The sequence below is a fragment of the Pelodiscus sinensis genome, chromosome 3 (genome assembly GCF_052426305.1).
Source record: "Pelodiscus sinensis isolate ZL-2025 chromosome 3, ASM5242630v1, whole genome shotgun sequence".
Classification (NCBI taxonomy): domain Eukaryota; kingdom Metazoa; phylum Chordata; order Testudines; family Trionychidae; genus Pelodiscus; species Pelodiscus sinensis.
The window spans coordinates 178,000,150-178,019,111 of record NC_143054.1 but is presented as its reverse complement, the minus strand read 5'-3'; the positions used below and the strand labels follow the sequence as shown (position 1 = coordinate 178,019,111).

General features: G+C 41.0%; 1 protein-coding gene across 3 annotated transcripts in view; it reads right to left on the bottom strand.

The window, feature by feature from the left end:
• The window catches only part of EML6 (EMAP like 6), a 210,393-nt gene that overhangs the window by 142,509 nt on the left and 48,922 nt on the right, over window positions 1-18,962 (bottom strand). For all 3 annotated transcript variants that reach the window (XM_075925488.2, XM_006122118.5, XM_075925489.2), the window contains 4 exons: window positions 17,243-17,402; window positions 9,490-9,588; window positions 7,430-7,498; window positions 3,213-3,398 (listed from right to left, as the gene is read on the bottom strand). In XM_075925488.2, the coding sequence (XP_075781603.2) occupies window positions 3,213-3,398; window positions 7,430-7,498; window positions 9,490-9,588; window positions 17,243-17,402 (514 nt within the window). The remainder of the gene's footprint in view (window positions 1-3,212; window positions 3,399-7,429; window positions 7,499-9,489; window positions 9,589-17,242; window positions 17,403-18,962) is intronic.

The following is an 18,962-nucleotide window of genomic DNA, read 5'->3' as shown; positions in this document are numbered from 1 at the left end:
TTGTTCCTTCCTATGTGGAGCACTTTACATTTGTCTTTATTAAACTTCATCCTGTTTACCTCAGACCATTTCTCCAATTTGTCCAGATCATTTTGAATTATGACCCTACCCTCCAGAGCACTCGGAACCCCTCCCAGCTTGGTATCATCTGCAAACTTAATACGCGTACTTTCTATGCCAATATCTAAATTGTTGATGAAGATATTGAACAGAACCGGTCCCAAAACAGACCCCTGCGGAGCCCCATGTGTTAAAGCTTTCCAGCAGGATTGTGAGCCATTAATAACTACTCTCTGAGTACGGTTATCCAGCGAGTTATGCACCCACCTTATAGTAGCCTCATCTAAGTTATATTTACCTAGTTTATTGATAAGAATATTATGCAAGACTGTATCATGCGTCTTACGAAAGTCTAGGTATATCACATCCACCGCTTCTCCCTTATCTACAAGACTCGTTATCCTATCAAAGAAAGCTATCAGATGATTTATTCTTTACAAATCCACGCTGCCTGTTCCCTATCACCTTACCACCTTCCAAGTGTTTACAGATGATTTCCTTAATTACTTGCTCCATTATCTTCCCTGGCACAGAAGTTAAACTAACTGGTTTGTAGTTTCCAGGGTTGTTCTTATTTCCCTTTTTATAAATGGGCACTATATTTGCCCTTTTCCAGTCTTCTGAAATCTCTCCTGTCTCCCATGATTTTCCAAAGATGATAGCTAGAGGCTCAGATACCTCCTCTATCAGCTCCTTGAGTATTCTAGGATGCATTTCATCAGGCCCTGGTGACTTGCAAGCATCTAACTTTTCTAGGTGATTTTTAACTCTTAAAATCAGGAATAAGGGACCTTTCGGAAAAGGCTTTATTTTCCGAAAGATCCCGTCTAGACTGGCGCTTTTCTCTGGCAAAGCCCCGAGCCGGAAAAAAGTGGCAGCCATGTTTATACAAATGAAGTGGGGGATATTTAAATCCCCTGCTTCATTTGCAATTCCGACTTGTCTCATCTGCATCCCTTTTCCGGAAAAGGGGTGCAGTGTAGACACAGCCAATGTGTATGACCAATGGATCTGGAAAGGTGTGTTGTGGGATCTTTTTTATCATTGTATTAGTAGGAGATATGTCTGCAAGTTTTGTATCTAGTAAGGTGTGGTGCCACTCTGAGTAGGTGTACACTGCTCTGTGAGGTGCTTGTATGTGATGACATGGTTGGAGATATTGGGAGGTTATATGAAGGTCAAAAGAGGTGGTCAGGAAAGATTTCTTTCAGGATGGGTCCCCATAAAGTACAGGCTGTAGTTCTCTGATAATATCCCTGTATGGATTCCAGTGTTGGGTGATGGGTGACAACTAGGGATGTCAAGTATCAGAGGGGTAGCCGTGTTAGTCTGAATCTGCAAAAGCGGCGAGGAGTCCTGTGGCACCTTATAGACTAACTGAAGTGCTGGAGCATAAGCTTTCGCGGGCAAAGACCCACTTCATTAGATGCAACAACTAGGGATGTGTTGTCAGAGGAGGGGTAATTTCTGCATTGAAGCAGATTCTCTTGACATATTTGGGTAGCCCATTCCATGATGGAACTCTGTTTTTGAATTATTACAGGCAGTCCCCAGGTTACGTACAAGATAGGGACTGTAGGTTTGTTCTTAAGTTGAATCTGTATGTAAGTCGGAACTGGCATCCAGATTCAGCCACTGCTAAAACTGACCAGCGGCTGACTACAGGAAGCCCGAGGCAGAGCAACTCTGCCTCGGGCTTCCTGTAGTCAGCGCTGGTCAGTTTCAGCAGCAGCTGACTTGGGGACGCCTGGGGCAGAGCAGCTGGGGTGCTGCTGGGTTGCTCCAGTAGCGCCGCCCCGGCGCTACTGGACCAACCCAGCAGCACCCCAGCTGCTCTGCCCCAGGCATCCTGATTCAGCCGCTGCTGAAACTGACAGGCAGTGGCTGAATCAGGACGCCTGGGGCAGAGCAGTTGGGGTGCTGCCGGGTTGGTCCAGTAGCGCCCAGAGCGGTACCACAGGCATCCAGAGCAAAGCCGCGGAGCACGGGGGCAGCGGGACAGCCCAGGCGCGCTGCGGCTGTCCTGCTGCCCGCGTGCTCCACGGCTTTGCTCCCCATCTCCCTGGTCTGCTTGTCTTCAGCAGACAAGGGAGACGGGCAGCAAACCCCGATCGGGGACTGCCTGTACTGTGATCCTTCATACAATGTCAGGAAAGTTGTATTTTTCTTTGGCTCATAACTACTCGGCAACAACTGTATATAGAAACTGTTGCTTCTATCAAGGGTCCAGAAATACGCTACAAGAGCTGCTCAGGGTGTTTATAACACTGCTTAAAGGAAACAGTTTCTATGCACATAGTTAGAGAAACACAGTAGAACACTGCTAGCTCCTACAGTATTCAGTACAGTTGTTTCTAGCAATTTCAAATGTATTGAGGCCAAAAAGTTAGAAGGGTGGTCTGCCTTTATCTTGAGAACAAAAGGTAACATAAACATATGCAATCTAATTAAGGCACTAAAGTTGAATGATTAGGAATATGAAATAAACATTTACAATAGCAAAATATGTCTCTCCCATTTTCGTAACTCCAGTGTTCATCTACACAGAATGGAATAAGATTTTTGTTTGCTTCAGATTATATTTTTAGTATTTAATAGGAGTTTTTAAAAATCATTTCCATATTATATGAGCAACCCGAACAGGAACTACTCTATAAAGCAGATCTGTTCATGTTTCTATCGCCTTTGTAACTGACAACATACATAAAATGCTTGTCATACTAAAAATCTCATTTTTATGAAAAATCTTGGTACGATATATTGGGAATTCTAGGGGGAAATCCTATTTTTAAAATGTCTAGCAGATTAGAATCTATATTTAGACAATTAGTCTATTCAGAACTGAAGCCACTTTAAAATCTGTCAAGATGATACCTTACGTTTAAGTATGTTTAGTGAAGTCAGTGTCAAAACTATAAACAGACAAATAACATTAGCAGCATTTCATTCAGCAGAACAAGATACTGTAGCTAATATTTTAATACCTACATAATCAGAGTATAAAGTGAACAATTAATAAAGTCTTAGTTTACACTGTACGTTCTGTTATTATTGGGCACAAATTCTTTTGAAATATCACAGATCCATTACAGTTCTTCAATTCAGTGAACAAAATTAATTTTAAATTAGTTAACTTTAAAAACACAACTTACACTATGAGCTCCTTGTATTGTGCGGACTAAGTTTAGCCCTTTCCAAACATAGATGTCTCCATTTAAAGCACCAGAGTACGTGACATCTTCTTTTGCACATGCTAAGCAAAGGATAGTTTGGAGATCTCCTGTTTTCCCAAATATTCCTCTTTTTGCTGTCAGCGCATTGCCACACAACGTCCAAAACTATGAAATGTAAATGATACATGAAGAGAAGTCTCTGCAGCAATTTTGGTTGCGACATCAGTTTGCAATTTTTACGCTTATCTCTGTATTCAATAACTGAGCAAGACATTTATATGGCTCCAATCTTTTAACTGACTGCTTTATCATGCTTCTAATAACTTATAAAGAATGGAAAATTACCATAGTAGATCTGGTGATCATATACACAATTTGGTAGTTTACATTTTTGAAAAAAATGTTGAAACTAAAAAATAAGTCATGGTGTTTTATTATTATTACCCTCATTCTTCTAATAACCTCATCCTCACTTCGATTGTCATCTTTTCATGCATACTATGTAATAGAATGGAATCTTCTTAAACAAGAGACTCGTTTTATTTATTTGCAGAGCTCCATACATAATTATCGACTGTAGAAATAAAAAAGTAAATAAAACCAAACACCAAGTCCTGGGGAGTTCTCTTAGTACTTATTCATGTAAAAACCCCATCAAGTTTGCCTGAAAGAGGATCAAGTAAGACTCTCAGGCTATGTCTACACTGCAGAGTTTTTGCTCAAAAACAGCCATTTTTGTGCAAAAACTTGCAGAGCGTCCACACTACAAGCTCGTTCTTGCACAAGAAAAACCACAGTAAAGTGTAAGAACACAAGGCTTTTTGCACAAGAGTTATTCCTCTCCCCACAAGGAATAAGCCTTTTTGCACAAGAGCTCTTGTGCAAAAAGGCATGTGTGGACGGGCAACAGGCTAAAATGGCCATCCGAGCTTTCTTGCACAAGAGAGCATCCACACTGCCATGGACGCTCTTGCACATAGCAGTGTGGATGCACTCTTGCGCAAGAACTTTTTCCGCAAGAACTATTGCGCAAAAAGTTCTTGCGCAAGAAGCCTGAAGTGTAGACGAAGCCTCAGAATATGGCCCAACAGTAATGTGTGCAGATAAGAAGTCATAAGAGAGAAAATGATGAGCCTTTTATAGCCATTAGATTGTAATCTGAGACAAATTAACAACGTGTTTTGGACATTTATAACAAAATTAAAATCATGGTGTGAACTTTCTTAGTGTTGAAAGTGTTTGAATTAAGGATTTTAGTTTGGGGCCCATCTCTAATTTCCATATCTTTTTATCATAGGCCTAATAACAGGTGTGGAAGAAGAATATGTTTTACACAGCATTCAAAGTCAGGGAACGCTATATCCCTCCCCGCCGTCTCCCCCCCCCCCCCCCCCCCCCCGCTCCCACTTTTTGGTTGGCTGTAGAGGGAGAAAGGGAAAGCAGCAAATGATACCTATTTTAGGACTCACTAGAATTCATAACTGTAGCCCCACTAACAACAGTTTAGCTAAAAAATTCAGTAGGCGATGACATATCCCATGCAGCCTCCATCCCGTATTGATCCAGACACAACAACAAAATGCATACTGGAATGAAGCAGCAGGCTGAAATTTGTATTAAACTTTAACACAAAGGAGGCATGTTACCTGTCTATCACTCGTACTCTTAGTCAATGAGACTTATCTGAAATTGCACATAGGCTTTGAGAAACATGGATTTTTGCAGTTCTGGCTTTGAGACTCAGCCTAGCCACTCATCAAAGAGCTCAGTTGCAGTACACTTTAGAAATATTTTGGGTTGCTTGAATAGAGAAAAGCTCAGAGTACAATACTAATCTTGATTCTATAGTGCAGAGGAATTACCCAATAGTATATTGCTGGAAAAACTATTTATTGAATCTACCTCAAGCAGTGATCCCACACTTCTAACCTTAAGATGCAGAAACAGTATGAACTACCGTTTGTACATCTTTTAATGAGAATCCAGCATCCAGATTTTGAGAAACTGCTTGCAGAACACAGAAAATGGCATAACTAATGCCAAAACAACCCCATGGCTTTGAAAGGAGTGCCAATTTAGGGGTTCAAACTTTTCAGCAATGAAGGTATGTCTAGACTACATGCCTCTGCCAACAGAGTCATGTAGATTAGGCTACCCGACATAGTCAATGAAGCGGGGATTTAAATAATCCCGCTTCATTAAAATAAAACATGGCCGCTGCGCTGTGCCGACGATCAGCTGATCTGGCACAGAGTGGCAGTCTAGACGCGGATCTGTCATCTGAGGAAGCCTTTGCCGAACGATCCCTGATGCCTTGTGAAAAGAGGTTTACAGGATCAGTCAGCAAAGGCTTCCTCAGACGACAGATCCGCGTCTAGACTGCCACTCTGTACCAGATCAGCTGATTATCGGCACAGCCCAGTGGCCATGTTTATTTTAATGAAGCGGGGATTATTTAAATCCCCGCTTCATTGACTATATTGGGTAGCCTAATGTACATGTTTAGACTACATGCCTCTGCCGACAGAGGCATGTAGACTAGACATACACTGAGAGATTAGCACGTTTCCTGAAACTTCTGTTCAAAGTTTTCCCACCCCTAATTATAGGAAAATACTAGACAATAAAATAAGGTAGCAGTAAAGAAATTTATAAATATGTATTTAGTTCTATGAGCTTGCCTCTTGTGCAAAAGTGTATGGACAAAACAAATACTGAGGAGAACTCAGTTTCTTTCCTCATTTTCATGAGGTCAAAGGTACAGAAAAGGTAGGAGGCTGGGCCCCAAAATGAAGTGGAAAACCAAGGAGCTTTAAAGAAATATGGCTCCCCAACCTGCAGAGGATGCCCAGTAGCACGGAATGACTTCCCTCATGCCTTCTCTGTAATCTCTGTGCAGACTGTGCCTGAACAGTTAAGGTCCCTGTTTCATTCATATGACTAGTCATACTGGGTCAGACTAATTGTCTGTCTAAACCTAGAACCCTGCCTTTTGACTGTGGCCAATGTCAGGTGCTTCAGAATGGGTAATCATAAAGTATTCATGGTTTTGCAATTTTCAGTGCAATTTTCTTAGCTTCAATGAGTGAAGCAAGGCTCCATCAATCCTTCCATAGCTTTTCAATGAGACTTAACCAGGGAGAGATAACTAAAGATCTTTGGGTATGTCTACACTGCCACCCTAGTTCAAACTAGGGTGGCTAATGTAGGCATTCGAACTTGAAAATGAAGCCCGGGATTTAAATATCCCGGGCTTCATTTGCATGTTCCCGGGCACCGCTATTTTTAAATGCCCCGTAGTTCGAACTACCTGCTCGCAGCTACACACGGCATGGACTAGGTAGTTCGAATTAAAGCTCCTAATTCAAACTACCGTTATTCCTCCTGCAAGTAGGTTTAACGGTAGTTCGAATTAGGAGCTTTAATTCGAACTACCTAGTCCGTGCCGCGTGTAGCCATGGGCAGGTAGTTCGAACTACGGGGCATTTAAAAATGGCGGCGCCTGGGAACATGCAAACTTCATTTGCAAGTTCGAATGCCTACATTAGCCTCCCTAGTTCAGACTAGGGGGCTAGTGTAGACATACCCTTAGTGAGCAGTTTGATTGAACAGAAAGGACAGAAGCCAGAACTGGAAGTGAGTACAGCTGAACCTCTTTGGTCAGGCACTCTCTGGTCCAGCAACATCCATGGTCCGGCATGATTTTAATTAACTGGATGTCCACTTATCATGGGTGTGGCCAAGTTTCCTGCAATCCCATAAAAATTGTTTATAGCCATCTGTCTTGGCTCTCAGCATTCTGTGTCATTATTTAGCTCTAATTTATCCCTAAATGTTTTCTAAGACCCCAGTAAACAATGGAAGTGTTAGTAATGCTGCTAGGCAATATTGACTTTCTGTGGTTCGGCAAATTCTCTGGTTCAGTTCTAGTCTGAGCCTGAGGATACATTCAACCTGTATTGGTAAATATTAAGACATTAAATATTCTTTATACTTTACTTGTTAAGTTGTTCTGAACTGCAATCACTTCACATTTTTTAATTGGTTGCAAACCTAGAAATCTAGATAGAGTTCACAGGCTTTTGAGGTGGCAGGAAAACCACTTACTGAAAGAAAGATTGCAAGTAATTCAAGGTGTCAGATTATTTAAAAAAAACGTTAACAAATAAAATATAAAAGCAACAAAACCAATTTACCTTTATATGTTTTACTCCACAGCTAACCATTCTGTTTGGTTGATATGGATCCCAGGAAATATCAAAAATCTGTTAAAAATATATGAAGCTGCTCCTTTGAATTATAAACCACTTGAAGCTGACACATTTAATTTGCATTTGCACACTTTTAAATACAGTTCCATCATTCAGTATTTGATTAAATTAACAGCACAGTCTTTAGGTTAATATAATGCTGTTTTATGTGAATGACAAGTATAAGTATAGCGAGGCAGAGGGTTCATGCAGACATGTGCTTGCAGGCTTCTGCACACAGTTTTACCAGCAGACTGTATTCATAACTTACAACAACCAAGATATTCTAGTCCCAAGACACTCTTGAACTGAGGAAAATAAAGTACAAGTTGTGTGATGTGAGCTAATATCCCCAAAAAGTTAAGATGAGAGGCTATTACTCATCTTTACTCATTACCTATTGAAAAAGGCATATTAGGCGATATTAACCCAATATGCCACCTTTTTAACACAGCAATATACATTTTTATCTATAATACAACAAAAATATATTTCAGAATTAAGGACTAGATCCCACATGTTTTAACTCAGAACAAACTGTTGTTGAGGTCAATGAGAACATAGTCTAAGTAATCACTGCACAATCAGATCCCTGAGAAAATACTGCATGATAGAAAATAATAGTTTGTACTTTCAAGAATGCCTCAGTTTTTGGATGTGCATCTTCAGACACATTACAGGGGCCTGATTTTCAGAAAACACTGAGCAGCCAACCTCCGAAATTCAGGCCCTTTTATGGTATCTCAATTTGAGTACCCAAAAAATGAGGCACCCAAACCATTAGTTTATTTTAAAAAATGTAGACCAGTGATATTCAAACCTCAGAGGTACCGGAACCAAATTAACAATCAACATTTCACACACACCCCTTGTCTAATTTCTGTGTTTTGATTCAAAACACATTAGCTACACCAGCCTGCTAATAAATAATTATCTTAAATATGCACCCAGTCATGTAGTATATTAAACAACACCTAAAGTATAAACTGTAAATCTTTATAAAAAGTTGTGATTTTGAAGTATTTTCTAAATATTATGCTTTTTAAAATATGTAAATGAAAGACTGCAGCAATGTCTTATGACCCCCACACTGGAACAAAATATTCAACAACCAGAATCTAGGACCAAATTAGAGGACCCGAAGGGCTAAACCTTTTAGCGCTTTATTCATGGCTAAAAGAAACAGAGCCTGAAACAGCACCCTTTGAAGTCAATAGCAAAACTTACACAGACATCAGTAGGAGATAGAAATGTAGCCATGTTAGTCTGGTGTAGCTGAAACAAAAAACAGGACTATGTAGCACTTTAAAGACTAACAAGATGGTTTATTAGGTGATGAGCTTTCGTGGGCCAGACCCACTTCCTCAGATCAAATAGTGGAAGAAAATTGTCACAACCATATATAACAATATGGTTGTGACAATTTTCTTCCACTATTTGATCTGAGGAAGTAGGTCTGGCCCACGAAAGCTCATCACCTAATAAACCATCTTGTTAGTCTTTAAAGTGCTGCATAGTCCTGTTTTTTGTATCAGTAGGAGATGCATTGTACCATAAACGAATAATTTTGAAAAATGAATAAAAAATTAATCTTGATGTTAAAAATATGGTACACCAGAGTGAAGCACTGAATTCACCCAACTCACATAGTACAGACACCTACGCCCATCTTGTAATGTATTGTTTTGCTCTGCTGCCACTACTTCTGTATATTCTATCGTGAAATATTCACAGATTTACCATGCATAGTAAAAATATATGTACAGTGAAAAGATGAATTTATCTTAATCAACACACATATATGCATTTATTTGTGTGCATAGAGGGGGGACTAAGTGGTGGCGATAATGCTTTCAGAGTCCCTAATTTTGCACAATATTCTCCACTCAGGTCCACTTGATTAACTTTGCTGTGGACTAACCTAATGAAAAAACAATATAAAATGGAAACAAAAATGTTACAGAAGTGCCCCAGATAAAATTCAGATAATCGCTTAATATGCTTACCCTATCTGAATGGCCAGTAGCTGTTGCTAGTAGTTTTCCTTTCTTCCAATCCCAAACACATACTGTATTTTTGGCATCCAGTCCTACTGAGGCTAAACGCTAGGGGGAAAAAAATCTAGTTAATGGAAGATCAGCCCCCACAAATCTTTCAATTCAACATATAATGCGTACAGAAAGATTTCTCCAAATATGACTCAAAATAAAACTACATTGCTAAAGTTTCCATCAAGATATCCATGTTAAATATTTGTTTACTATTAGGACATGCTGAAAATGCTAGTCTTTTCCACAAGATTGACATTAGTTACTCGCCTTTTTAATGTATCATACATGGCTTAAATTAATGAGAAGATCTGAAGCACTTGCTTCAGTAAGGGTATGTGTACACTACAGAGTTTTTTCAGAAAAACAGCCATTTTTTCAAAAAAACTTCAATTATATCCACACTGCAATAGCGTTCTGTTGAAAGAAAATCGAAAGAACAGAGGGGTTTTTCTGACATTGGTAAACCTCTTTCTATGAGGAAGAAGCCTTTTTCCTAAAGAGCTCTTTTGGAAAAAGGCATGTGTGGACGGGGAAGAGGGAGTTCTTTCCAAAGAAGAGGAAAGAGGAAAAAGCACAGGTGCCCTGGTGGCCATTCCACCTATACTAATCACAGCTTCCATGCAAGATAGCGTCCATTCTGTCTGGACGCTCTCTTCCGAAAAAGCAGATCACTTTTTCGATGTGCTTTGGCAGTGTGGATGCTCTCTTTCAGAAGTTTTTTTGGAAGATCTCTTCTGGAAAACCTTCTTCCGTAAGGAGCCTAAAGTCTAGACATAGCCTCACAGAACAATCTGGTATTCACATTTTGTTGACCTGTTATTAAAAGTAAATGGGTGATAAAAAAAAACCCCTCCTGTTCCACCACCTACACCACTACATTTCATTATGTCTATGTTGCTCATTTTTAAAGACTTTTCTGGAAGTTATTTATAACTTTAAAAATGATTTCTATAGTTTACCCTTTAATTTTAAATTTTGTTTTTCAAAAGAATGCATAACTATTTTAAAGGCCTAATAAAAGTAAATTAACTTCTCTTTTCTAAGAAACAAAACAAAGTAAACATCCCTTTTTTCTAGGCTACGACTATAAACAAACAGGATGAGGAAAAGATGTTTAAGATGTAAACTAGCATTCTAAGTCTTTTCAAATTTTGCCTAATTTCACAGGTCCTTCTGAAGATACAAGAATATAGAAATTGCTCTGTTGTATAACACCAGTGGTTCATCTGCTTAAGTAACCTGTCTCTATTAGTAACAAGTACCTTGTATACAAAATACTATTTTCTTAAGATCTTCCACTGTTGATATCACCAGTACTGCCACACTAAGCAGAAAGAAGGGAAAAAAGGCACCAACTCCCACGGATTTGCAGGAATACAAGGTCAGGTGCCTCTACGCTTGGCTATCCTCTCCGTCCCTAGATAATCAAAGAACACCGACCCAGGAATTATCCTCCATGTCCCCATCAAAGGGCATATTGTGTCATGGAGGGGAATGAGGCAAAGTTAATAAAACCTCATATTGCTATAACTTAATACTAAATGTCTTATAGGCCTTGTGCGAGGTGACCATGTGAATCTCACTCAGACCCATCTAGTCCTGTTTTCTTCCCAGCTATAAATCCCAGAAAATGAAAGAAATTAATGGATTTAAAAAACGTAAACAAAATACATCCACATTCTTTATAGTTATTATTTATTTATTTAACAACAACTGACATGTATTTCTACCTTTGGCTTTTTGGGATGTGACACATCATTTTTATCTCTGGTACAGGAAATAATGCATGCCCAAAGCAACAGACTGGTACAAATCATTAGCTGTGTTCTGGTAAATAACAAGGATTATTTTCCTATGCTGGCTGCAAAATGCATTTATATTTTCCCTGGTTTATGCAAAGAAATGAACCTGCAAAAAAGTAAATCTAACTTTATTGTCATTTTTCGTGTGTGTGTGTGTGTGTGTGTGTGTGTGTGTGTGTTGAAAGAGTATCAATATGAAATGATGCTGAATCACTACACAGTTCAATAGGTGGATTCAATTAAATCCTGGGGGCCATGGATCAGCAGTCAGGTCACATTTCCAGTCAGTACCTGGCTGAAGCCAGGGAAGCAAATGATGCAAACAGCAGACCAAATTGGCGTATTGTACATAGGCTAAGAAGAATGAAATCACAAGCAAGATAAATGGAATTGAAGTTTCTCTTCACTGAAGAGGGTATAAAACTCTGTGATAAAGCAGGTCTACAGGAAAAGCCTAGGAACATGCAATTTGGGGAGAAACAGTATTTTAATTTAAGAAATTTATGTTAGTGTTATCTTACTAGAAATTTATATTAGTATCTTCTGTTATTAGCAGAAAGGGGTGTAAATTTGGACTGTGCATACTATATATGCTTTATTAACAGCAGAGTCAAAACTCCAGCTGCTGATATAAAATTGTGGCACAGAAATTGAACTCGGTTTTAACATCTTTATTCTCTTAGGGTACATCTAGACTACATGCCTCTGGTGACAGAGGCATGTAGATTAGGCTACCCAGAATAGGAAAATGAAGCGGCGATTTAAATAATCGCCGCTTCATTTAAATTTAAATGGCTGCCATGCTGAGCCGATCAGCTGTTTGTCAGCTCAGCACGGTAGTCTGGATGCTCCGCAGTCGACATCAAAGACATTTGTCGACCTTCCAGGTATACCTCCTGGGATGAGGTTTACCTGGGAGGTCAACAATGCCTTTGATGTCGACCGCGGAACATCCAGACTACCGCGCTGAGCCGACAAACAGCTGATCGGCTCAGCACGGCAGCCATTTAAATTTAAATGAAGCAGCAATTATTTAAATCGCCGCTTCATTTTCCTATGCCGGGTAGCCTAATCTACATGCCTCTGTCGCCAGAGGCATGTAGTCTAGACGTACCCTTAGGGTATGTCTACACAGCAAAGTTATTTTGAAATAACCGCCGATATTTACAAATAACTTTCCTAGCGTCTACACAGCCAAACCGCTATTTAAAAATTAATTCGAAATAGCGGAGCGCTTATTTTGAATTTGGTAAACCTCATTCCACAAGGAATAATGCCAAATTCGAAATAACTAACTCGAAATAAGTGCTGTGTAGATGCTTATTTCGAAATAGGGGGCCTCCAGCCCTTCCCAGGGTACCCTGGTGGCCACTCTGGGCCAAACCAGGAAAACTCTTCTGCTCCTCCCCAGCCCCAGAGCCCTTAAAGGGGTAGATTCTGGCCACAGTGCCTGAGCCAGCTCCAAGCCTGCCAGCACAGAGCCAGCAGTCCGTACACCTGGCCCAGCATGAGCCAGCAACCCACTGGCACCCAGCCCTCCACCGCACCTCAGGAGCAGGCTGGCAGCTCCCAGGAGCCTGCCGGGGACCGCAAAAGGCGGGTGCTTTCCTGGTCTAGTGCGGAGATCATGGACTTCATTGAGGTTTGGGGGGAGGCCTCCAATGTCCACGATCTCCGCACTAGACACAGGAAAGCGGCCGTCTGAACAAAAGTCGTACAGAAGATTGTGGCAGATCTGAAGTGAGCAAGATATTACTCTGTTATTCTGGACATCACATGTGACATCAGTCATACAGAACAAATTACTTTAATGGTGCATTTTGTAACAACAACAGAATCTAGTGAAAATATCCCTGCAATGATGACTGTCAGAGAGCATTTTCTAGAATTAATTGACATTGATGATACTACAGGAGCTGGTATGACAAATGTGCTTCTTAAAAAGCTGGAAGATACGGGAATTGAGGTCAGGGCTATGATAGTGGTGCCAACATGAGAGGAAAGAACAGAGGAGTGCAGACACAGATCCAAGAGTTAAACCCTCGAGCTTTTTTTGTCCCATGCAGTTCTCATTCATTGAACTTGGTGGTCAGCGATGCAGCATCAGCTTCTAGTGAGGCTGCTGAATTTTTTAATGTAATTCAGAGCATCTATGTATTTTTCTCTGCATCAACTTATTGATGGCAAATTTTGAAGCAATATCTAGGAACATCCTCTCTGACACTGAAACCACTGAGTGCCACACGATGGGAAAGTCAAGTGGAAGCGATAAAGCCTATCAAACACCAAATTGGGAAGAAAGATGATGCCATAGTTGTGACTATGGAGGATAATGCTATGACAGGAACTGTTTGTGGGAGAACAGTGGCAGAGGGAAATGGAATCACCAGAAAACATACATAACTTCAAATTTCTGTTGTGGCATGACATGCTATTTGAAATAAATGTTGTAAGCAAGAGACTCCAAGATGTTGACCTTGATATATCCAGAGCAATGGAACAACTGGAAAAGCAAAGTCATACCCACTGTCTTACTGGTCAGATGAGGGATTTCAAAACGTTCTGAAGAGTGCACAGAAGTTGGCAGAAGAACTTCACACTGAAGCTATTTTCCCACCCATTTAAGAATACAAGAGTCCCTGAAGAAGAAGATGTTTTGATTACGAGGCACAGGATAATCCCATAAGAGACCCAAAACAACAATTCAAAGTTGAATTCTTTAACCAGGTGCTAGATTGTGCAATACAGTCAGTTGAAGAACGTTTCATGCAGCTCAAGGAACACAGCAGTATATTTGGGATGTTGTATGATACAGGCAGTCCCCGAGTTACATGGATCCGACTTACATTGGATCCCTACTTACAAATGGGGTGAGGCAACCCCGCACTAGCTGCTTCCCCCCAGCAGACCAGGGAGACGCGAAGCTAGCGCCCCCCGCCCAGCAGACCAGGGAGATGCAGAGCGGCTTTTCTCAGCAGACACCTCAGCTTGAGAATAAAGGACTGAGAGAAGTGAGGTGTGGGAGAATAAAACTAAGCTCTGGAGAAATGTTTGGCTAGAGTTTCCCCTACAATATGTACCAGTTCCGACTTACATACAAATTCAACTTAAGAACAAACCTACAGTCCCTATCTTGTACGTAACCCAGGGACTGCCTGTATTCCAAAACTCCTCACTATACCTGAAGACGACCTACACGAGCAATGCAGGGCACTAGAGACAGTGTTGATACATGATGGCATGTGCGATATTGATGTGAGTGATTTAGGTGATGAATTGAAAGCCCTTTCAAGATACATTTCAGCAGGATCAACTCCAAAGGCTATGCTGGAATATATGTGCAAAAATAAGATGACCACCCTCTTTCCAAATGCTTTTGATGCTCTGCGCATACTTCTACAACTTCCTGTAACAGTTGCCAGTGAAGAACGCAGCTTCTCCAAGCTGAAGTTAATAAAAACACATCTACGCTCTACAATGACACAGGAGGGGCTGGTCGGCCTTGCAACTATCTCAATAGATCATGAGCTGGGCCAGATTATGGACCTTCAGGAAGCAGTTCAAATCTTTGCAACCAAGAAGGCAAGGAAAGCACCACTTTGATTATTCAAACAAATAAAAATGCCAGTGTTTACTATACAGACAAGAAAAGTTACATTTGCTGTTCAGGCATTTGAAAGTTAAGTGTTACTTAACATTTTTGAACAGGGCATTTTAAGTTGTTAGTTCTCCTTTATTGGGGTAGGTAGCAGAGCAGTATCATGAGAGGTGTAGAACAGGAAGAAGACAGAATTGAGACCTTTCAAAGTTTTGGCCCAAGCAAGCGGACATGGGGGCGTGATATGAGCTCTCCGCCTCAGGTGCCAAAATGGTGTGGGCCGGCCCTGGTAATCAGATCCCTGAGACCCTACCCGCTTCCCTGCCTCTTCCCCCAAACTCCTGCTCTTACCCTTTCCTTTCCCCCATGACTCCCTACTCTGCCCCTTACTCATAGCTCCATACTTGTCCCTTCCTCCCAGACCCTGCTCCTGCTCCATCTATTTCCCCCAAAGCCCTGCTCCAAACACTTGCTCAATTGTCTCCACCTCCCTTCCTTCTCCTCCCCAAACTGGGCTCCCTCTACTGCAGGTGTGGGATGGGAGCAGCTGTAGCCTGACAGGAGCCTGCCTGGAGGTAGGAGACAACGTTGATTGAGCAAAGGCTGAAGCAGGTTAATGACCCCACCTTCCCCCAGTAAATGGACTTTTGGTGTCTAATCACTATATCTGACCATACACTGCCAGGTCCCCATTTCTACTGCATCTGGCAACTCTAAATGGCACCCATATAGAGAAGCCAAAAACTAGACTGTCAAAGTAAAACCCAGATGGGTGGTAACTCTATGCATGTTTGAACTATGTTAAATATGTAAAAATGTGAGCACTGAATCTGCAGGCTATTCCATAAGAAGTCGATCCCAGCACTTTTGAGAAGGCTACTGACTTTAGCTTGCAATATGGGAGTAATAGTTCCTGATACAAGTAAATTGTTCCTTCATTGATTTTACAGTTGCTATGAAACAATTCTGAAGATGAAAAATGCAAAACATTTAGCTATCAATAAAACCCACCTTCTTCTATATGCAAATTGACAGCTCTTTTCATTAAACTTTTGTAAATCACCCAGGCCAAAAAAATAATCTGATAACAAAAGTAACATTTTCCCAGACAGGAAAAAATGCATTTTTAAGTGACAGCAACTCAGTCTGCCATGGTGGTTATTCATTATTTATTTAATCAGGTGTGAATTATAAAAAATTCTAATGGCAAGTTTAAATATAGGCTGGGAAGGATTCAATTTTCATCTGTAAAGGTCAGTAAATGTTGATTTTACTTTTTACCCTCCCCCCACCTCACTCCCAAAAAAACTAATGAAAAAATATATTCACCTATAATAAATAAAATTTTCAGATAGGCAAAATAACTGTGCAAATGCAACTGTGAAATTAAATACAAGTACTTTTATAAAATATTTAAAAAAAACCAATATTACCTGTGAAATTATGACAAAAAACAAATTCCCCCAAGCCTTACCAAATATATTTATTTCTGAAACTCTCTTAGTATTATTTATAAGTATGCATATATAAAATTTTTCCTGATGTCACCTGATTTGTGGCAATCAAGCTCGGGGAAGGAGAGGGAGTAGTAGGGAGGGAGCACGAACCAGCCAATTCATGGTGCTCGGAAGTGCTGGAAGGGATGGGGAGGACCAGGGACAGGATGTATTTGTCAGAGAGGTGGGGAAGAGGCTGGTCAGAGATCTGATACTGTAAATCAAGTGTAAATGTTTCTTTTTCATTATTTGAAGTTGACAGTTCTATTCATATATGAATGATTAAAGCATTTCTACTTGTTTTGAAATATTCAGTATGCCATGTATTAATGTATTTAATCTTATTTCTGAGGTCATGATTAATGAACATAACTGATTAATCTTTTGGCCCACTGATGCAAAGGAGGGCCATTTATGCCTCCCGCTCACTAGCCTTGATTGCCCATCACTGCCGTGGAAGCTCTCTGAACAGAAGGCTCATTGTCTGGTTCTGAGGATCAAAGGAATGCCTCACTGTGCAGTTCCTCCGGTATTACCTGCTCTGGGGACTGGACTGCATTTTCAGGTCTATGTCTACCACTGGGATCTGTCAAGTTGTGCTAGGTTCAAGCGCTAAGCTGAGGTCTTGGTCCCAATAGGTACTTTTTAAGAGAGATATTTGCAGTATTTTGGATTCTATACTACCTAAGTTTGAACTACAGTACACAGTTCTGATGTAATGCTATAATTCTATATGCATGTTACATATATAAGAATATATTTTTATGTGTAAACTTCAATAGAAGAAAAAGAGAAACTGAAAATATACAAACCTGGCCATCTGAATCAAAAGCCAAGCAGGCAACTCCATGTGTGTGTGCATCCTTAAGAACAGAAACAGTCAGTACACTGTAGGAATCCCAGATGCAAACGTAAGGGTCCTTCCCAACCTGTCCTGTAGCAACTAAGGTTTTATCCGGGTGTACAGCCAGGCTAGAAGAGAACATCATTGAAGCCACACATTATTCTCTAGATCAGCACAACACTGTAGAGTAGTCAAAGATTAAAACACATATTGATGTTTTTCAGTTTTCAACATATCAGAACATTCATAGCAACAAAAAAAATTATTATTGCAGAGTTAAGATTGTGTGGCCGAATAACATAAAATTCAAACCAACAAAAACCATACTTAGTACAAACCAGAAATGAAGAGCCAATTTTCATATCAAACTTTGGAAAAACAGGAAATACAGAACTGAAAAAAAGATGTCAGATACACACCCCACTATCAACTATTACGTGTCACCTCTGAATGGACTGGAAAATTGACCAAAAAATGGTATGGGTACAAAGATATTTGCAGACTCTAGGCATTAAAATGCCTAGCTATGGCTCCAAGAGTAACCCAACTGAAATGAGTCCCTATTGCTGCTTGCTCAAAGAAACTCTGATTTTTTCCTAAATTCACAGGTTGCTCCCTTTAAAGGGAAAATACTCCATGTTTAGAACATATTGAATGCAATATCCTTTTCCCGTAGCCATTCTCTACTCAGGAATGCAGTCTATGGATAGCAGTTATGTAGTTGTAAATACATTTTAAAGATGTTGCCACTGAATTAATTGCACATAAATCAGATTGAAAGTAAAGGGGAGTCTGCCAGTTAAAGGATATGTCTACACTTTGAGCTGGGGATGCAATTCCCAGTTCCAGGCAGAGATGAAAGTAAAGGGATGCACCCAGATGCGCCACTCCAGCAAAAGACAGCGGCGCTCCAGCAAGAGCCAGCCTTTAAAGAGCTGGCTCGGGTGTGGCTTGCAACGTGCTCCTGCAAGCTGGTGTTGGCTGGGACGCACACAGCCAGGTGAGGCAGCACTGCAGGCAGGTTAGAGGGGGCTGGCTGGAGGTGTACTGTAGGGGAGCCATGAGCTGGGAAGTATATGTTCTGTTCATGACATGCGCTGTTGCCAGCAGCCCTGGGGAGGAAGCCAGGGGTCTCTCACTGCTGCCAGTTTCCCTGCAGCAGTGCTCCCACACAGATGGCCTACAGCTCCATTGTGGCCAGGTATGTGTACCCAGCCCCAGAACCCCCCTTCCCCACCTCATCCTTCCCAGCCCTGATTCCTGCATCTACCCTCCACAAATACATACCCTATCCTGAGCCCCCCGCACCCAACCCCTCCACATCCAACCACCTGCCCTGAGCCTCTAGTACCTCCATCCCCTGCCCTGAGTCCCTCCACACCCAACTCCTTGACCTGAGTCCCTCACCCCCTCCCTGAGCTTCCTGCACTCCCATCCCCTTTTTTGTACCCTACATACATTGCCTGTCCTCATGCCTGTGTCCCACACGCATACCTAGCCCCTTGCCCTGACTCTGGTTCACCCCACCTCTCCCAGCCTCCTGCCCTAAGCCTCCCCACACCTGCACACATTCCAATGGGAATGAAACTGCATTAATAAAAGAAAAATCAGAGTTATTACTTTAATTACATATATTTTACATTCACAGTATTTTACATTTCAAATCTCCAGTTTTGGATTTTTACTTC